This window comes from Chaetodon trifascialis, chromosome 21 (genome assembly GCF_039877785.1).
Source record: "Chaetodon trifascialis isolate fChaTrf1 chromosome 21, fChaTrf1.hap1, whole genome shotgun sequence".
NCBI classification, from domain to species: domain Eukaryota; kingdom Metazoa; phylum Chordata; class Actinopteri; order Chaetodontiformes; family Chaetodontidae; genus Chaetodon; species Chaetodon trifascialis.
In genome coordinates this window covers 13,588,183-13,606,766 of record NC_092076.1, presented here as the reverse complement: position 1 = coordinate 13,606,766, position 18,584 = coordinate 13,588,183, and the positions used below count along the sequence as shown (strand labels likewise).

Below are 18,584 nucleotides of genomic sequence, written 5' to 3'. Positions count from 1 at the left end.
GGGGCCAACGGTTTTGAAGGTAGGGGGTTCACACGAACTAACATGAATGCGCGGCCGTCTCGGCTACCAAAACAAAGAAACTGAAAAGCTCCATAACAACACACAGATGGCATGTGATGTCACTCTCCATGCTAGATGTCAATACTCCACTAGTTCTTTACAGAGCAAAATAAGTTTTTCCTTTCCTGAAAAGGGCAACACTTGTGTCCCAGGGTAAAAAATACCCCTCAATAAAGATTGTAATATAAATATTATGTATTAATGTGTAATTCCAAAATTTTTACATACATATCAAATATTAATTCTGTTTCAAAATTTTAACCCCTTAAATGCCAGCTTTTGTGATTAGAACTTGATTTTTATTTCAAACAAAAACACAAAAAGTGAATTATTTTCTATTCCTGTGTGTCTTTGTGTGTCTCTGTTCCTCTGTTCCTCTGCGTGTCTCTGTTCCTCTTTGTCTCTATTCCCCTGTTTCTCTGTTCCTCTGTGTGTCTCTGTTCCCCTATGCGTCTATGTGTCTCAGTGTGTCTCTGTTCCTCTCTGTGTCTCTGTTCCTCTGTGTGTCTGTCTGTCTCAGTGTGTCTGTTCCCCTGTGTCCCTGTTCCTCTGTGTGTCTGTGTGTCTCTGTTCCTCTGCGTGTCTGTTCCTTTGTGTGTCTGTTCCTCTGTGTGTCTGTTCCTCTGTGTGTCTGTGTGTCTCTGTTCCTCTGCGTGTCTGTTCCTCTGGGTGTCTCTATTCCCCTGTGTCCCTGTCCCTCTGTGTCTGTTCCTCTGTGTGTCTGTTCCTTTGTGTGTTTGTTACTCTGTGTGTATCTGTTCATTCTCTATTCAAACAGTGTTTAAAGACCAGGGGTCATTTCTTTAATGCTAATCAAGCCAGCAGATGTGACCTGATGTGAAGAAAGATTGCATCTTAGGATGGGGTTGTTAAGGGCACTGGGAAACCTTAAAGGTGCTTGTTTTGAATAGTGTTTGAGTGACAGATGAAGCCCTTAAAAACCGTCCATCTTAACCAGCTTGACCGGCTTACCATACAAGCTTTGATGGTCAGTCCAGCCAGCTTGCTGGCCATCCAGCTGGTCCAGCTCGACAACCAGCTTGACCAACCAACACCAGCTTTGGTGACCAGCTAACCCAGCTGGCCACCTGTACTGATGGACCAGCAACACCAGCCTGACCAGCTTGTCCAGCCTGGTAAACCAGCTAAACTTGCCTAAAACCAGCTAAGACCAGCCTGGACCTGCTACCAGCTTTAGCTGGTTTAAGCTGTTTTTTTCAGCAGGTACCCGATAATCAGCCCTTTGGTTGAGGTCTGACCCCGACATTACACTACTGAACTACCTGCACAGTGTTAAAACTAGCTCCACCTGAACCAGCTACAACAGCAAATTGCTACTTAGCATTGCATTCACATATAACACAGCAGACATACATTCATACATAAGATAATGCTTATTTTTATTACACTCTTTTGTATATACTTGCTGTTTTTTACCTAATTCTATCTTTTACTGGTGCTGCTGTAAATTGGAATTTCTCCTTGCGGGACAAATAAAGGTATATTGAATTGAATTCATTTTTCTGCAGAATTCATACTTTTTCATACTTTAAGTCCATTTTGCTGATAAGATGCTGCACTTTTTCCACAAGTAGGACTTTGAATGAACTTCTATTACTTGCAATGGAGTATTTTGACACGTAATAGCTGGTTGACATCTAAGTATTTAAACATATATGATATGGTTTTACATCTATTATCTTCAAATAAGAGGATTTTAACTAAAATTAAATTCTTCACAAGGTCTTGTTCACTCTTCCTATTGTCTTTTTTAATGTTGCATGTATTATACTATACAAATACTGGACTAGAAAAAAGAAACTGGCAAAGCAATGTGAGGCTGTTCGCTACTCTGCTCTTTGGACACATCTGATGTTGTTATTTACACAACCTGAATAAAAATACTTTTAAATGAGACAGAAATGAGCAAAACACCAGGTTTAAATAAAAAAAAATATTTTATTATGAATTCAGGAATGCCACGGCAAAGAGATGCACTGATGCCGGCACACTATCCTAAAACGTAATTTAAAAAAAAAAAAAAATCTATAGCTGTTTATATCAAACAAAAGACAAGACTATTCTTAATCTGGAATTTGTCTTCCACTTTTTTCAAGGAGACTTTGTCACAACAGTGCGACAAAAGTCACACCAGCAGTCTCTCAATAGCCATCTGAAGTGACTGAATCTGCGGTTTGAGCTGAGAGCCCTCCTTGATGGTGACTGAGGTAGCGATGACGGGGCGCGACACCCCACAGGCCCGGCCCAGGGCCTGCTTGGAGCGGACAAACACGTATGGGACATTCTTGTCCTCGCAGAGCAGTGGCAGGTGGAGGATGATCTCCAGTGGTTCAGCATCGGCAGCCATCACAATAAACTCAGCGATGCCTCTGTTTAGGGTTTTAGTAGCTGGGGAAAGAAGTAGATCAGTTAGTACAATTGTATTCTCGCAGTATGTGACTGCATAGAGAGAAACAACAGTCTAACAATCACTGAAAGTCTTCAGGGCAGTAAAGGCTTTACAATGTGTAGAAATGTATTACACTGTGATCCAATAATGTTACTCTTCATGTACTATTGTATATGACAAACATGTAAAAAATCCTAATATTTCAAAAGCTGCTCCAGGAAATATCTGGGATTCTTGCTTGAAAGACGAACCAAAGTCGATTAATTTTCTTTTAATCATCTATTTGTTTAAAGGCCTAATTGTTGTAGCTCTACAGGTCAGGATCTCATAAATGCGCACAACGCTGCTGTGATTCCACTTGTACTAACCGGAAAAGACCCCACGTTTCTCACACTTTTCTCGTTACATGCCCTCGTTATGACAGTGGCGGATAATGAGATAGTCAGCTTGTATGTAAACACACTGACAAGTTGCCTTCCAGTCGTTGGATGTATATTTCCTCACCTTCATTAGCCCCCTTCCTCAGCTGCTTGTAGTTGGAGGCTTGCTGCACCAGGTCCAGGATGGTTTTGGTCAGAGTAGCGTCGGCCAGCGGGTAGGCCTTTGGGTTCACTTGAGCTTCAGTCTGATCACAGTACACAGAATAAAATCAAACTTGGCACAGGAAAGCAGTACATAAAGTGAACAAACACATGGATATCGTTGAGTTAACGGTTAGCGCGCTCTACAGCCTACCGTCTTTAGCTTGCTAACAGTTAGCTCTTCTGTTAGCATGTCGGTTCATACAGAACGCAGCACTCACCATTGTGAATCGTTTCTTCTGGTATTCCGGCCCTCTCGGCGAAATGCTTCACGGAGGACTATTTTCTTTCACTTGGTGTTGAAAAGGCAACTAGACGTAACCTATTTTGTGATAGAGTAATAGCTTCTGTATAACTACAGACTGTCGGGGCTCTCTTGCATGCAGCAGGTCCAAACGTTCACCGCACGTGTGTCGTATCGCACATGCGCACTGGAGACACCAGCTGAAGACCGGAAACGCTTTTTCTCTCAGCTTTGCTTGCTGTGTCTAGTAAGTAACTGTTGATTACAATAATAATATAATAGCAACAAAATAAAAACAAGAAAAAGTACACAAATTCTGGTTCTGAAAATCATTTTTATATGTATTTCAATTACAAATAGCAATATAATGTATTTGTGCTAATGTATTTTATAATTACAGAAAGAATGATAGCAATAATTCTGATTCTGAAAAATATAATGACAATTACTTGTAGCTGTATTTTACATTAATATTCTATGTATGTAATTATACAGTTAGACTGCTGCCCAACACACACACTCATGCAAATATATAAACAGAAGAAATAGTAAGAATTTTCAAATAAACAAATGAAATGAAAATGAGAAAATAATTGTTAAAATTGAATAAAAACAACTGAACTACACAATAAGATCATTTAAAAGTAATACACTAATTTACTGTTTTACTACTGGTCTACTGGTGCAAGATTTAATAATATTAATGTACCGCTCACATTCTTTATAGAAGAGTAATGCCCCCCTCCAAATAAAAAATGAAAGAAAGAAAGAAAAAAGAAAGAAAAGAAAAGATTTTTTTTTTAAACACATGTAATGTCCATAGCGTGAAATAATAACACACCAGCACGGTATCTTCGTTGTAGTTGTGTCACGCTTTATTCATCTCCGGGGCAGCAGAGGGCGCACGCTCATTAGCTCAGCGGTACTTTGGGGCGCGAGGAACGCGCTGAGCATTCTGGGTAGGGCACTTTCACGCCAGCCATATTGCTATATCGTCCTGGCTGAAGGAGAGAGGGGAGATGAAGGGGATTCGGGGAATAAGTCAGCTGTCGGTAAGGACTCTGCCAACGTTTCCTCTATATTTGCGTGTCGGGAGAGCTGTACGTCTGTTTCGGTCTTTGTCTGATTGTCTGACCGTGAAAAAATAAAGAGTCGTGTCCGGCCAAGGTGTGATGAAGAGCAGACGAGGAACCAGTCCAGTCAGCTGAAGCTTGTCATGACTCTTGTGCTTAACCAGCACTTAACCAACCGATAACGTTACATGAACACCTCATTTGAGCTTCTGTTACTGAACCGAATCCATCCATTTGAGGGTTTACAAAACCGATAACTCAAGGTACTCGACATTTAAAGAAGAGCTAGCTTCTTGTATGCTTAATTTAACATCTCTTCCACAACTAATGTTGACGTTACCTTAATAAGCAGTTATATTAACATTTGAGACTTGTGTTTGGTGTTGTATAACACCATCATAAACCAAAAGAACGACTACAACAACACCAACCCGTGGGGTTAAAAATCACATGATCCCAGCTCAACATCCAGAGCACTTCACTATTATTAAAATAACATATTTTTGTAGTCAGCTGGCACACAGAGGACATTTGATGTGCTGATTGAAAACTAATATAGATCTGAAAACATATAATAATTCACATTTGATGTCTGAAAAGACCACAAGGTCCATTTAGTAGCTGTTCTTGAGCTATTGATCATACCTGCCTCCAGGTTTGTGTTGATTTCTCACCATCTTACACTCTATAAGCTGGTTCAGGACCCCGAAAAAGGTGTTTACATGGCACAGTGTCCTGGTTTCTATTGAGTACTTAAGGCAATATATCCTGGTTGCTCAAAACAAGGACACTTCATATCTCATGCCTCTAACTCCTTTCTCCTCGGCCTTTGCATCAGTCAGCAGGCCAGCAACACATTAGTTGTAATTCCTTGCATGTTCTCTGTTCTTGCAGACAAGGCTTTATGCGGCACAGGCTGCCCGTAAGGTGGAGTTCACTGGGGCTGCCGAACACGTTAAGTTTCAGCCGCAGGATGCGCAGGTCAGTGGTTGTTGATGTGTCTTTCTTCTCCACAGAGACGCTTTCATGCGGCTGCCAGAACAGGCCAGTCCCTTTCACAGCCTCTGGCTGGCCTCAAGCTGTCTTCAGGGGCTGCCCACTCCTACAAGGATGTCCATGTATGTTGAGGAGTGATGAGGATGGCTGGATCCATACAGTGTGGTTTTGGGTCTGAGAATGAGAGAGTAGTTGGTTTGTCTATAGAAAAAGACACGTGTTAATAATGTTTCATACTTTAGCTGTTTGTTGCTTCTTTTTACATTATGAGTACTAAATGTCATCATCTAAATGAATGTGCTGATGATCTTAAATGAAACTGAGGCTTATCACCCTCTGTCCAGGTGACCAGACTGCCCAGTGGACTGGTGATTGCCTCCCTGGAGAATTATTCCCCAGCCTCCAAGATCGGAGTGTTTATCAAGGCTGGGTGTCGTTATGAGACCCCTGACAACCTGGGGGTTACCCACCTCCTCCGGCTGGCCTCCAACCTGGTATGATGATGCATACTCGATGTAATTTGAGTATTCATGCGGTGGTTGATTCTCCACCTGTTTTAATATAGTGCTATTCATATAGCCATAAAGTATAAGAGTGAGAATGTTCCCAGTGTTTATTTCCGAGGATGAATATTTGCATTCTAATTCAGCCTGTTGTTGACTCGCCATTTGTACTTTTCCAGACAACCAAAGGAGCTTCAGCTTTCAAGATATGCCGTGGTGTTGAGGCAGTGGGAGGCAGCCTGAGGTCAGTAACCTCCAAGAAATGTGCCAACAAACCATTAAATACCAAGTTCTTTCATCAGTGCACTTATCTGGATATCTGCGTGCTTGTTTGTCTCTGCAGCGTGACTTCATCCAGAGAGAACATGATCTACACCGTTGACTGCTTGAGAGATGACTTGTGAGTTTTTGAAGACTTTCAGTGTGGTGATTAAAACTATGTGAGTCAGAAATAAACAGGGATTGTGATCTAAATGCACCATGTTTGTAGTACAAAGATTAGCAGTTCTCCCTCATTTTCGACTAGAAAGGTAGCTGTAAAACACTTCACACAGAGCTGTGGCTGAAGTCAGCTTAAAATAATGCCAGTCGCATGAGGCTTACAGCATAATGTGGCAGCAGCCTCTTACACCATATTTTTGGGAAACAGTGAGTGTTTGGCACATAGGCATGTTCCCTGGAGAGGCGAATTATCCTGCAGGTGTGGTTGTGTTATGCAGGATTCATATCACTAACACGTCTTTCTCCCTCTTCATCGTCTGTCTGCAGTGACACAGTGATGGAGTATTTGATCAATGTGACAACAGCCCCAGAGTTCCGGACGTGGGAGGTGTCAGACCTCACGCCCAGAGTGGAGTTGGACAAAGCCCTGGCTGCACAGAGTGCTCAAATAGGTGTGCCTTTATTTCCCTCGCGATGCACGCACAGACTTTCTTTACTTAACCTGCTATAATCCGACTTTGATCTTTTAGATGTCCTCAATGGTTGATCATAGCGCAATTCATTTTTTATTCTCATCTGCAACTACAAAGCATAGCCTGATTGATGACAGAAGCTGCCACAAAGCTGCAGTCTTTAACTTAGTCCTCACTATAATGGACATATAATGGAGACAGGTCTGGCCGTGCAAGACCAGGATTTCACCATCTTATAGGCAGTAGGACTGCTCTTTCTGAATGCTCCTTCTGGCCAAAGTCTCTGTCACAGGCTAGATATTCTATTAGAGCATGAAAACGGAGCCAAGAGAAGGTGCAGAATGTACAGTTTTTGCCCAATGACAGCAAAAATAAACTGCCTACCACAGCTTTAAGTGACAAAAGTGGATGGCATTTTACAGGTACACCAAATCCAATAACATCGGAGTATTTCAGTTCTTGGTCAACCTCTTTCTGTCTTGTCCAGGTGTGATTGAAGGTCTGCATCATGCTGCCTACAAGAACGCTCTCTGTAACTCCCTGTACTGTCCAGACCACATGGTTGGCAACATCCAGTCTGAACACGTAAGTAGTTTTCCAGGGTTTATTCTTTAAGACTTAGGTTATTAATATGCCCATTTAAACACTCTTTCTAATGTTTCTGTCCTTCTCCAGTTGCACCAGTTTGTCCAGAACAATTTCACAAGTGCAAGAATGGCTCTTGTTGGTCTTGGTAAGGATTAATATATCTTTCAAGATAATAATCTTATCATGATATCAGTATGTTTTAACTTGGTGTGTTTATAGGGTACTATTAATGGAAATCAAAGTAACAGTACTTGGTGTTATCCTGATTGGCCAAAAGATCATTAACTGTATGACATTTGTCTTTCCTTCAGGTGTCGACCACGCAGTGCTGAAACAAGTTGGGGAGCAGTTCCTCAACATCCGCAGTGGAGCAGGAACCACGGGGGCCAAGGCTCAGTATCGTGGAGGTGAGCTGAACCGACGGTATAAAAAATCTGAACTTGGGAGTTTTACTACAGCTTTAATACTTCAACCCAATAAAATGTAACCGCCCGTATGCCTTCCTGTCTCCAGGTGAGATCCGTCTGGCCAGCACCGGCAGTATGGTCCACTCTGCAGTGGTGAGCCAGTCAGCAGCAGCGGGCACCAACGAGGCTCTGGCCTTCAGTGTCCTGCAGCACGTCCTGGGAGCTGGTATGCACATCAAGAGGGGCTCGGGCACGTCCAGCAAACTGATCCAGGGTGTTGGCAAGGCAACTGCTGACCCCTTTGATGTGAGTGGTCAGCAGTTTGTAATACAAATGTGTAAAACCATCTGTACAAATATGTGAATTCATAATTACAATGGTATCTGGGAAAACATTTTTTCCATGTTTTTCTACACAGGTGAGTGCTTTCAATGCAAGCTACTCTGACTCTGGTCTGTTTGGGGTCTACACCATCTCCCAGGCTGCAGCCGCTGGTGATGTGAGTGTCTGCTAGTCATACAAATTGATTGCATTTTTTCTCTTCTTTTCTGTCCAAGATGGAACTGGAGAGGGTGAAATGTCCTCATGTAACCTCCGTCCTCTTTCGTCTGTGCAGGTGATCAAGGCCGCTCTTGCCCAGGTGAAGGCTGTTGCTGATGGTGGACTCACAGCTGCTGACCTCACTCGGGCCAAGTAAGACATAATGACAGAGACACTGCTTTGATTTGATGCGATTATGTTTTTTTTTTAAATTATGAATGCACTGAGATATATCTTATCGCTGCTGACTGTTATGTGGATTTGCTGGAGTGCAGCTCTGGTGTTGTATTTACATTTATCTGTCTGGCAGATGGTCTTAATGATGAAACAGTTGCCACTTTGTGCCTGTTGGTGGTGCCGTTCTGTGTTCTCTTACACCGTCAAGACAAATCCTTAAACTGAACTGCGCATAGTTTAAAAATTGGACTAATAAAAACATCTCAGCTCATTTCTCCCCTCATACTTAACATTCAGAAGAAAATCCATCAGGCTCAACGTTTCTGTCCTAGTTCGCACTGTTGTGGCTCATGAGGAGCTCGTCTTTGTTTTCTCTGCAGGACCCAGCTGAAGGGGCAGTTCCTGATGTCTCTGGAGACTTCAGAGGGTATGCTGGAGGAAATGGGCACTCAGGCTCTGGCCAGCGGATCCTACTGCTCCCCTGAGCAAATCTCCAAAAACATCGACAATGTCGCTTTGACCGATGTTGCCAACGTAAGACATGTTGCTGTTGTTCGGATGATGAGATGGCGAGATAATGATTTAAAGATTGACTTCATTCATTGTGTGGAAAAATGTGTCTTGTCAGTAATAATGGTATTCTTAACTTCCTTGCTATTTATTTCCAGGCTGCCAAGAAATTTGTGTCCGGGAAGAAGACTATGGCGTCCAGCGGCAACCTTATAAAAACCCCATTCGTGGATGAGATCTAGAACCCTCCTCGTCACCTCGTACTGTTTGCTTCTTTACATTTTGACAAAAACAGAAAGGCCATCACCTCTTGAAATTCTGTTCTTCTGAGAATTATAACACCACTGGGCATTTCTAGGTGTTTGAACAGTATGTTTTCAGGTGATGCTGCTCTGGCGCATCACAATGTCGTGCTCCACTCATCGGTCCACATTAACTGTATAGCTGATGTAAAATAATGAATAAATTCTATCTACCTTACTCAGTTCGGAAGCGTTTTGTTGTGATGTTCTATGTCTCGGAAAATAAAGAAATGTACGAGTTTCAGCTCAGTGGTTCATTCTTGACTGTGGGAAACCTGCAGAGCACAGAACAGTCCTAACTCAAGGTCTACTTACTGCCTTGTTTTGGAGCTTTTGATCGACTCAAGACTAAATAAGGAAAAACTGTCAAGTCATCAAGGGTGACACCTCCAAGAAGAAGTGCTCAAAGTCATGGAAAGTTTAAACATTACAGTATTGTTGCAATTGAGTACAAATGTGTTGAATCGAGATTTTGACTACTGGAGTAGTGAGGTGTGATTTTTAAGCTGCAAACTAGGCTCAGAGTCTTTTAAATGCCCACTCTTTGCATAATTTATGTCGACGCAAAAAGTAACAGGAGCGGCGGCTATTTACGGGTGTTCTCGCGAGAGTTATCCACTACAGACATGGAGACGAGAGCTGATTGAATTTCAGTTACCTTTGCTGGGAGAGGACAGCATCGCCTTGTAGAAAACATACTTGGCTGTCCGCTCAGAAGCTTTTATTTATACATTTATTTTTCATAATACATATTGTATTCTGCGTGTGACTGTGGAGGTTTGGAGCTCCAGAAAAAAGCGCTTAGATGCGAGCATGGGCGGCGTTTTCCTTCTGAATGCGTCCGGAGGAAAGGAAGAGGTTTCATATGGGGGGGCGAGAGAGATGAGTGGCTCCGTGCAGACTCAGGAAATAAGTGGACTGCTTGCATGACTCCGTCCTCATCGTTCCGGAGTTAATCAGCGATTAAAGCAAGCGCTTTCTGCAAAGCCTCCAGTCGCTTTCTGCAAATGTCACCCGGAGCTAAGTGATCCATGAGCCCGGGCAGCGATCCTCTCCTCCTGTGCTGGACACGGGCCAGCAGGTCGGGCCAGGCTCGACTGCTGGAGGACCAATGAAAGGGAATAATTTGGGGAAACAGCCTGAGATCAAACACGATGTGCGGACGAGTCCCGGATCAAACCGACCCCACCACGACCACGGCGGGTTCCTTCACGCTGGCTGGGATGTTGGGACACGAGATACGGATTTAGGTTAGTGACTCCTAAATGTCCCTCCTCCCCTCAGGTGAGACAGAGGTACAAAAACACTCTGACCTCCAGCCGTGCCCACCGACATGGATAAACTCACCGTGATATCGGGATGTCTCTTCCTGGCTGCAGACATCTTCGCCATCGCCAGCATCGCCAACCCGGACTGGATCAGCACGGGAGACTCAGCTGGTAGGCTGCTGTTGGCACTTTGTCCTGAAAAAGCGCAGTTTTTAATACTTTTTAATGATTACTAATTGGATGTCAGTTCAGTGGGTATCACTGGGGAAATGAAAAGTTGCCCATTTACACTGGGTTCATGAGGCTGCAGGAAACCGTAAAACGACACCAAATCTGTCAGAAGTCAGTAAATATGATGTGAACATGTGCTGACCCCAGGTTTTCCTCCAGAGGACTGGAGAGAAACGTGACATTGTAGTGAATGAGAAAAGAATCAACAGCTGCAATCAGCGCGTTAAAGGCCCTAAAAAAGTTTTCTCAAGCAGCTTGTTACTGTGAGTCATGAAGTCCGGCATGAAAAACACAACTTTCAGCCACGGTTTGAACACTTTTTCTTATTTTACATGGAAGATTTCTGTATTTGTGAATGAATCCCTGCTTTTCTTACTGGCTTTAAGTGGGCGGGCTCAGCTGTGCATGCACCAATCAGGATGTTGCAGTGATTCCGCCTCGCAGCCCTTAAACATTGTCAGAATCATGATGTGCAGCTAAAGTCACACAGCAGAACCAGAGATATAACTTTTCATTCCACACTCTCCTCTTCCTCTGCAAGACTTGCTTAACACCTACATTACCCATAATGCAACTCGACCATGGACGGACAGAGAGTGTCCCATACAAGACATAACTCTGATTGTTTCATATTTAGTCACAGGTCATTTAATGTTGTAGAGAATACTTGCATTTGAAATTATGTTTTCATTGCCTTTCATTTCTTATGCACCACTAGGGATAAATGATCGTGTCTGAGAGGATAATCCTCATTTACAGCTCCTGATGACGCATGTTCTCACATCAGTGTCGGCCACTGTTGCTCTGGATTAAATGAAATGAGCAGCTATCACCAACGTGACCACACGACATTCAATAATAATCATTTGTGGGAAGGAAGGCCGCTTCCAGAGGCGCTGAGCACAGGTGTGGACTAAACCCCACAGAATCCAGTCAGCACTCAGTTATTGCTGCATTATATTCAGATGCAAAGTCCAAAAGCTAAACATTGACTAAAACTGATGCAACAGACAAACAAACCACTACAGTATATGCACAGCTGCCCGTGGTTCTTGTCAGCCTCCATCCTAATGCTGCAGAGGAGGAGGGATGAGCACCTAGCAGGCGCTGAGTGCTTATTACAGGATTTGATTTGTTGTAAAAAAAAAAGAACAAAAAAAACAGTGGCTGTAGCTGCAGGTTGAGTAGATAACAAGCTGTTTTCGTTGCATAATTAAATGAGTAACCATGCACCAAATCTTTTTTTGTTTTCTCCACCGTCACCGGACAAAGTAGACTGAAGCTCAGAGCAGCTTACACTCACGGTGTTTCACCTTCCTATTAGCAAAGTGAGGTGTGAAATGACTGTACTTACTGTACTAAAAGGCTCTTGCTCCTGTTTAACTAGCCGAATAGTCATCACCTGTGTGACTTTTAATTAGGCCTCCTGAGAGAGTAATGCTTTCCACCTGGAGAATGAAAGTTCCTCAGGCTCAGCGAATGCGTGTTTTATTTTGGCTACGAGCGCCTAGCGTAAACCTAGAAGTCACACACATCGCCCAGCTCTGATAAGTCCATTTCGTTGGCTCTCTAGATTCTTTAAACACCCAGAAGGGGGGAGAAAAACAGAACTTCAACATTTCTCCTGGCATCAGTAAGATGAAGCTCTCTGTGAATATGCACTTTGTCATCACGATCATTTAGACTCACTTCAGTTCATTACAGCTGCTGATGTTTTCACGAGCTGCTCTATCATTCCCGGTGCTTTGCCGTCTACCGCAAGATATGCACGCCTGTCAGTGTGTGTGTGTGTGTGTGTGTGTGTGAGAGAGAAACTGTGCACCAGCAGGATCACTTGGTTTGTTTGTGTGCTTAAGTCTTGTGTTGAGAGATCTGAAGCAGCAGGAGTGTGTCTGAGTTTACAAAGTGTTCACTAAGTACAGGTTAAGGTTGGCCACTTGTAAAACACACACACACACACACACACACACACACACACACACGCTCACTCACTGCTCACCATGGCAAACATCTGATGTCACAGCTGGCAGGCTCCCTCAGAGGTAAACAAATATAATCAGCTCCATAACTCGGGCCGGGGATCCCCCTTTCACCGCCAGATACGACCGTGCGCCAGTTTTTAAGGAGCACATTCAGTGCGGGTTACGTTTATTTAAAACTGCATTTCAGTTCGGACTGGCTTCATTCCCAATGACTGGATGTTTTTAGAGTGATGATGTCATAAAAAGCCTCAATAGAAGTGTTGAATGTAAATAAAACGGCATGTGGCGCAGTCCTAATCAATGCCTTTTAAAAGACTGGATAAAAATCAGAGCATGTTTCCAGAGTCTTTTGGTAATTAAGGAGTAGCTGCCCGCTTTCTTCTTCCCCATGTTTACTTGTGGAGAGCATACTGCGCACTCTGACCCGGCCTTTCGATCACTGGATCATTAGATGTCACAATCCGGCCAGTGAAGTGCGAGATCAGCGCCTCCTGGTCCCTCGCGGTGCTGAACCCCTGAGCTGCTCAGAGGCCAACAGACCAGACTCTGGATGACTGACTGAATGTATAACTTCACTGGAGCTGACGTTAGAGCATCATTAGTGCTCAGTGAGCTCGCTCTGGATGAATACAAAAAAATGGATGTAAGCGATCGTCTGACCCTCCACACTGTGTGTAGTTTGGGCTGGTCTCGGTAAACCCAGTCTGTTAAATGAGTCCTGGACTTCTTTACTTCCACACAATCGTCCATAACATCACAGGAAAGTGTCAGTATGGCAGATCTCACCAGCTGTATTACTTACTGTGGTCATTCCCTTTATAATGCAGTAGTAACAGCTGAAGTACCCAAAACCAGAAAACACTGCATGAAGGCATGGAAAAACCTTTTTAAACATGTCAAATAAAATGACTTCTTTTACTTTTTCTTACTTTGTTCTTTTGCTTTTTGTTTTTATTGTTCCATCTTTCCAAGCACTGTTCTCTCAGTCATAGCAAAAACACACTTCGCTTGGACTCGGATGTTTTCTTTTTTTGGTATGCAGGGAAGTGAATGCTCTATTTACCTTGACCCCCATCCTGTGGGATGAAGGGGTGTGCTGAGAGGGAACAGGATGTCCTGTGTATAGGGGGAATAGGTCAGCCTGCAGGAGGATGTGGTTCAGACCTGATGTTCCGTCCAGCCTGGTCCTGGTTATCGCCACCCAGCACTGAATGCACCATCAGGAGCTGTTGGAGCTATGGTGGATATAGGAGCGTTACATGGCATGAATAAGATTTGATGTCTGTGCTGTGCATTTTTCTAAGATCCACAGTTTTACTCATACATCTTTTCCACATTATATAATTTAAAAATACAAACAGTTAAATGTAAATTGAGTGGCCTTAATGGCTTTAAGTAGCGGGTGCTTATACAAAAGCAGCTTATTCCATTTAATTTTCCTCTTAATTACAAGACGTTTCAGTGCTTGCCTGTGTTTTTCCTGCACTCCTTGTGATATTGGTTACTTGTAATTTTGGCCTGCAATTACGTTGATTCTACAGTCACTGGGTTTAAATTGCCCCAAATAAATCCATAAAATGTATAAAGCTTTCTTCTGCGTCTGCAAGGCAGGCAGTAACTGCTCGCTGAAGATAATGAGTAAGAAAAAGAAGGTACACAAAAGAATAAATGAAGGTGTGGGAGGATTTAATTTTGCATTAATGTGCTCTGTGCTGTGTGGAGGCTTCTGTGCGGTTCGACTGGATGCGGCGTTGAGCTGATGCGGTCTCTGCTGGACTCCAAATGTGTTTGTGCTGTATGCAGAAGCCCTTGTACCTGACATCACAGTGCCCAGCAGGCTTTGTGAGCCAGGAGGCCGTCAGATGATTCGCCGTGTGAGGAAGGACTCATTTTTCTTGTTATTTCTGTCTCGGCTGTTAATCACAGTTTCTCTCCCTGCGATGCTTCGGTGGTCCGTGCCAGAAACCTGACCCTGTTTGATGTCATACATGAATCACTGGGGGGTCACTGCCGCCGCTGGCACGCCGCCCATCACAGTGTTTCCATACCAACAGGCTCCTCTGCCCCCCAGTTACTATGGGGGACTCCTGGGAGGTCATCATGTCTCACATGTGAACAAGTGATTTCATATGATGCTGTGCATTAGAGTGAGTTTGTTAAATAAAGAAACAGGCTGAATATAATGAATTTTATGCACATTACACTGGGGGTGTTATGACTGTCAACCAATTGAAATTATGTTTTTCCCACTGAGCCCCCAATTATGTATTAAGTTTTACGTTCTGCTGCTGTGGCCTTTATTTAAGTCTGACGCTGGCTGACGTGACAGGAAGAGGATTTATGCTGTTAGTCTGACGTGCTTTCACACAGCTGACCCTCTGACATTGTCACTTGTCTTTGTATCCCCCTCTGGTGCCATCCAGGCTCTCTGACTGTGGGTCTGGTCCGGCAGTGCCAGACCATCCACGGCCGGGACCGGTCCTGCATCCCCCCGCAGCTTCCCCCAGAGTGGATCACCACGCTCTTCTTCATCATCCTGGGCATCATCTCCCTCACCGTCACCTGTGGTCTGCTGGTGATGTCACGATGGCGCCGCGAGGCTGCCCGATACGCCCGATGGATTGCCTTCACAGGGAGTAGGTTCACAGTCACCTCTCATCCTCTTCTATTCATCATATGAATATTGGAGTTGCAAAGTTGCTTATATATCAGGCTCATTTTTTTTTCAGCTGCAAAGTACCATAGAGATGAACTTCAGCTTGACTCAAAACTGCCCTTTATAGTTAATAAAATGCCTGAAAGGAAGAGATGCTCTGTGAGAATCTCCTGTGAAATGAAGCTGACCTCGTCTTCATGTCATTTTAGGAAAGCTCTTAGTCTGACAATTATGAACTTCTTGACAAAATGACTTCGGAGGAGCTCTAATTGATGTGCCGGTTTCTATTTTTACAGCAAAGAGACAGAGTTTGTCTGTCAGAGAGGATCAGGAGCTGTGCCTGCTCAGCTCTAAATATAGAAAAATATGAAGCAGGTTCTCGATATTGAGAGGAGTTTTTAGTTCCAGAGATAGTTGTTCCACACACATTTTAATACCTGAACGCTGCCTTAAAAGGTGGTAAAATTCCCCAGAAGGGTTTTGGGGTTGTTGTGAAAAACCACATGTTTTAATGTTGAAAGAGTTGAGTTGTCCAGAGCAGTGGCTTTTCAACCATTTTTGTCAGACAGACCTCGCAGCCAAGTGCCCCTTCATTGATTGTTACTATTTCTCCATTGCAAACTATTTGAACTGTTTATCCAATACTTTTAGCTAAAATTTTGAACAAGTTATTTATTAGGTTTAGCAAAGTATTTGAACCATTTATCCATTACTTTTTGCTAAGAATTTTAGCTATTTATCTATTACTCATAGCTATCTGGTCCATTTCATCATTCTTTTAGCCAATCACCATTTATCTGTTACTTTGAGCCATTATTATTTTTGGCTGACTTGTTCAAACATTTATCCTATCCTTTATTTCACCACTCGTCCACTCAAATACCTTTCAAATGTTTATTCATTCCTATAAGATAACTTTTTAAACAGTTTCTTCATTACTTCAGCTGTTTCAACCATTTATTACTGTTAGCTAACATAGCTACTTTTTATTCATTACATTAAGCTAACTGCTCCAACGCATGCTAACACGTTTTCATGCCCTCTCTTGGTATTTGGGTATTGCATCTGACTTCTATAGCTGACTATAGTTTGGGATTTAAATAATAATTTCTGTTTTTTCACATTTGTTGAGAGGCTACTTTACTTACTTCCCAGCAGCTGCTGAAGAAGTACCTTCACTGGTCTAGAGGGGGTGCTAACGCTCTTGTGTTTGCCCTCTGTCGCAGTGGTCCTATTCTGTATGGCTGCCCTCATATTCCCAATCGGCTTCTACATCAACGAGGTTGGAGGCCAGCCATATAAGCTCCCCAACAACACAGTGGTGGGCTCCTCCTACGTGCTCTTTGTTCTGTCCATATTCTTCACCATAGTGGGACTGCTCTTTGCTGGGAAGGTGTGCTTGCCCGGCTGACATACCCTCCTCTTTTGTATTTTTGGAGAAACACCGCCTGCTGGAAGTGTCATCGGAGTAGAGCAAAACTGAGAAGCGCCTGTTTGTTTTTCCTTTTGGGTGAAGTGTCACGGTGCTCATAACGGGAGTGGAAACCATCGTGTTCCATCCGTCCATCTGTTTGTTCAGCCACTGAGGAGGAGCAGGGAGCTCTGAAACAGCCCTCATCATCGTGAACTATCCTGAACCATGTGTGTGAAGTGATGAACAGATAGGAGAATACTGAAAACATGAATGGATAAAGAAGAATCAGGACTTTCAATGAAACTCTGCGATATTATCCGTCATCTTAAGATTCGATGACAAATAACTTTCTCATCCTGTCACCCAACATGCACATATTGAGATTAGACTGATGTTCAGCCTGATTCTGGCCAAAGCACCAAATAACAGCCAGTTACCTCCAATACGATGGCGCATCTTCCCTGACCACATGGAACAACCTGTAATATATACAATGAAGTTTCCCTTCCGTGGCACATTTTATTTATTTGTTTAATTGTTCTCTTCTGTTTTTTTTTTTTTTTGTTGTTGTTTTTGTAAAGGTATTTTTTATTAAAAAGCCTAACGTATCCTAGAGTTTCCCAGCCATTTATATATTGTGGTGGATCACTTTGCCTTAATGAGCTTTCAACCTTAAAACAACACAACATGCTGGTTTCATGAAATCAATTCAAAAATCCTGGAAATGATTCAGCATGAAAGAACTGGAATGTAAAAGAAAAGATCAGCAGCATGTGTCCAAAATGATTGGCACCGGTCGACATTCAAAAGCTTGTCAGTCGAACTCGTCTCTGTATTGTTATGGGGGTGAGTAAGTTACAGCTTTGATATTTTTAGTGATGTATTGAATGTATTATTCGCCTTTTGGAGCATTTCCTGTTGTTTAAACACTGTATGAAGAAATAACAAGGTCTGTGGCTAATTTGTTTTATACATTTGGGACGTCGATGCCAACTTAATTTCAGTGTAGATGAACAGGCAGCCAGTCTGTGTCACTTTCTAGAAGCACTGTGATGTTCTTAGATGAGCATGGAGGATCTAATCTCATTAAAAATTACTCATTGGAGCAATGATTGTCTCATTAGTTTGTTTTTACAATTTCTGTTGGAAGACCACATTACAGAGAGAGGAGGCCAGAGGCAGACATGCGGACGAGAGCAGCAGATCAGATTGTGCTCTCCACGCAAAAAAAGGCTGTTTTTTCTTGATTTAAAGTGACTGTATACTGAAAACCAACCTCTTCAGCTGAAGGATTACATGGTTTTCCTCTGGGTTGAAAACATTCTTTGACTTCTTGGTCTCTTGCTCTTTCCACTTAATAAAGTCAAATATCTCAAGGTTCGAGCTGAAAGAAGAGGACGTGTGGCTTGCTTTTTTTGTTAAAACTTGACATTTTGGAAATATGCAAAACTCATTAGCCAAAATGAATCTTTGCTTTTGTCTTAAATGTTTATCTGCAGTGAAGCAGCGCTTGTTTAGAGCTCAATCTCACACCCACTTTTCATCCTTTGGATGTTTAGGTTGCCATAGGAACGTTTTAGAAAAATATTTGGTGGAGTGTGTGTGTGCGTGTGTGTGTGTGTGTGTGTGTGTGTGTGTGTGTGTGTGTGTGTGCGTGTGTGTGCGTGTGTGTGTGTGTGTGTGTGTGTGTGTGTGTGTGTGCGTGTGTGTTTTTCTGAAAAGATCCGT

The 18,584-nt window shown here is 43.0% G+C and overlaps 3 protein-coding genes across 4 annotated transcripts; 2 read left to right on the top strand and 1 right to left on the bottom strand.

Annotated features, from left to right (window-relative positions):
• Window positions 1-2,002: 2,002 nt before the first annotated feature.
• On the bottom strand, window positions 2,003-3,463 carry LOC139349746 (NHP2-like protein 1). Its single transcript, XM_070990724.1, has 3 exons — window positions 3,273-3,463; window positions 2,975-3,095; window positions 2,003-2,469 (listed from the first exon to the last, which is right to left on the bottom strand). The coding sequence occupies exons 1-3, from the start codon at window positions 3,273-3,275 to the stop codon at window positions 2,207-2,209; spliced, it is 387 nt and encodes a 128-aa protein (XP_070846825.1). The 5' UTR covers window positions 3,276-3,463; the 3' UTR covers window positions 2,003-2,206.
• Window positions 3,464-4,262: 799 nt separating this feature from the next.
• uqcrc2b (ubiquinol-cytochrome c reductase core protein 2b) lies at window positions 4,263-9,549 on the top strand. Of its 2 annotated transcripts, none has more exons than XM_070990836.1 (14): window positions 4,263-4,347; window positions 5,263-5,349; window positions 5,709-5,858; window positions 6,047-6,111; window positions 6,211-6,267; window positions 6,636-6,760; window positions 7,269-7,366; window positions 7,457-7,514; window positions 7,681-7,776; window positions 7,883-8,082; window positions 8,195-8,275; window positions 8,393-8,469; window positions 8,874-9,027; window positions 9,162-9,549. In XM_070990836.1, exons 1-14 carry the CDS (start codon window positions 4,315-4,317, stop codon window positions 9,243-9,245), a joined length of 1,365 nt encoding a protein of 454 aa, XP_070846937.1. In that variant the 5' UTR covers window positions 4,263-4,314; the 3' UTR covers window positions 9,246-9,549. The 2 variants fall into 2 exon arrangements, with proteins under 2 accessions (XP_070846937.1, XP_070846936.1); XM_070990835.1 differs by lacking the exon at window positions 5,263-5,349 and adding an exon at window positions 5,385-5,486 and having other exon boundaries at window positions 4,265-4,347.
• Window positions 9,550-9,911: 362 nt separating this feature from the next.
• Window positions 9,912-18,243, top strand: LOC139350211 (uncharacterized protein C16orf52 homolog B-like). Its single transcript, XM_070991442.1, has 3 exons — window positions 9,912-10,744; window positions 15,210-15,422; window positions 16,669-18,243. Exons 1-3 carry the CDS (start codon window positions 10,639-10,641, stop codon window positions 16,851-16,853), a joined length of 504 nt encoding a protein of 167 aa, XP_070847543.1. The 5' UTR covers window positions 9,912-10,638; the 3' UTR covers window positions 16,854-18,243.
• The last annotated feature ends 341 nt before the right edge of the window (window positions 18,244-18,584 follow it).

Coding starts and splice junctions, on each gene's coding strand:
- LOC139349746 (XM_070990724.1), bottom strand. Junction 2,470..2,974: donor GAGGAAGGGGGCTAATGAAG/GTGAGGAAATAT, acceptor TTCTTTCCCCAG/CTACTAAAACCCTAAACAGA.
- uqcrc2b (XM_070990835.1), top strand. CDS start 4,315: ATGAAGGGGATTCGGGGAATAAGTCAGCTGTCG. Junction 8,470..8,873: donor GCTGACCTCACTCGGGCCAA/GTAAGACATAAT, acceptor TTTTCTCTGCAG/GACCCAGCTGAAGGGGCAGT. Junction 9,028..9,161: donor CTTTGACCGATGTTGCCAAC/GTAAGACATGTT, acceptor ATTTATTTCCAG/GCTGCCAAGAAATTTGTGTC.
- LOC139350211 (XM_070991442.1), top strand. CDS start 10,639: ATGGATAAACTCACCGTGATATCGGGATGTCTCTTCCTGGCTGCAGAC. Junction 10,745..15,209: donor CAGCACGGGAGACTCAGCTG/GTAGGCTGCTGT, acceptor GGTGCCATCCAG/GCTCTCTGACTGTGGGTCTG. Junction 15,423..16,668: donor ATGGATTGCCTTCACAGGGA/GTAGGTTCACAG, acceptor CCTCTGTCGCAG/TGGTCCTATTCTGTATGGCT.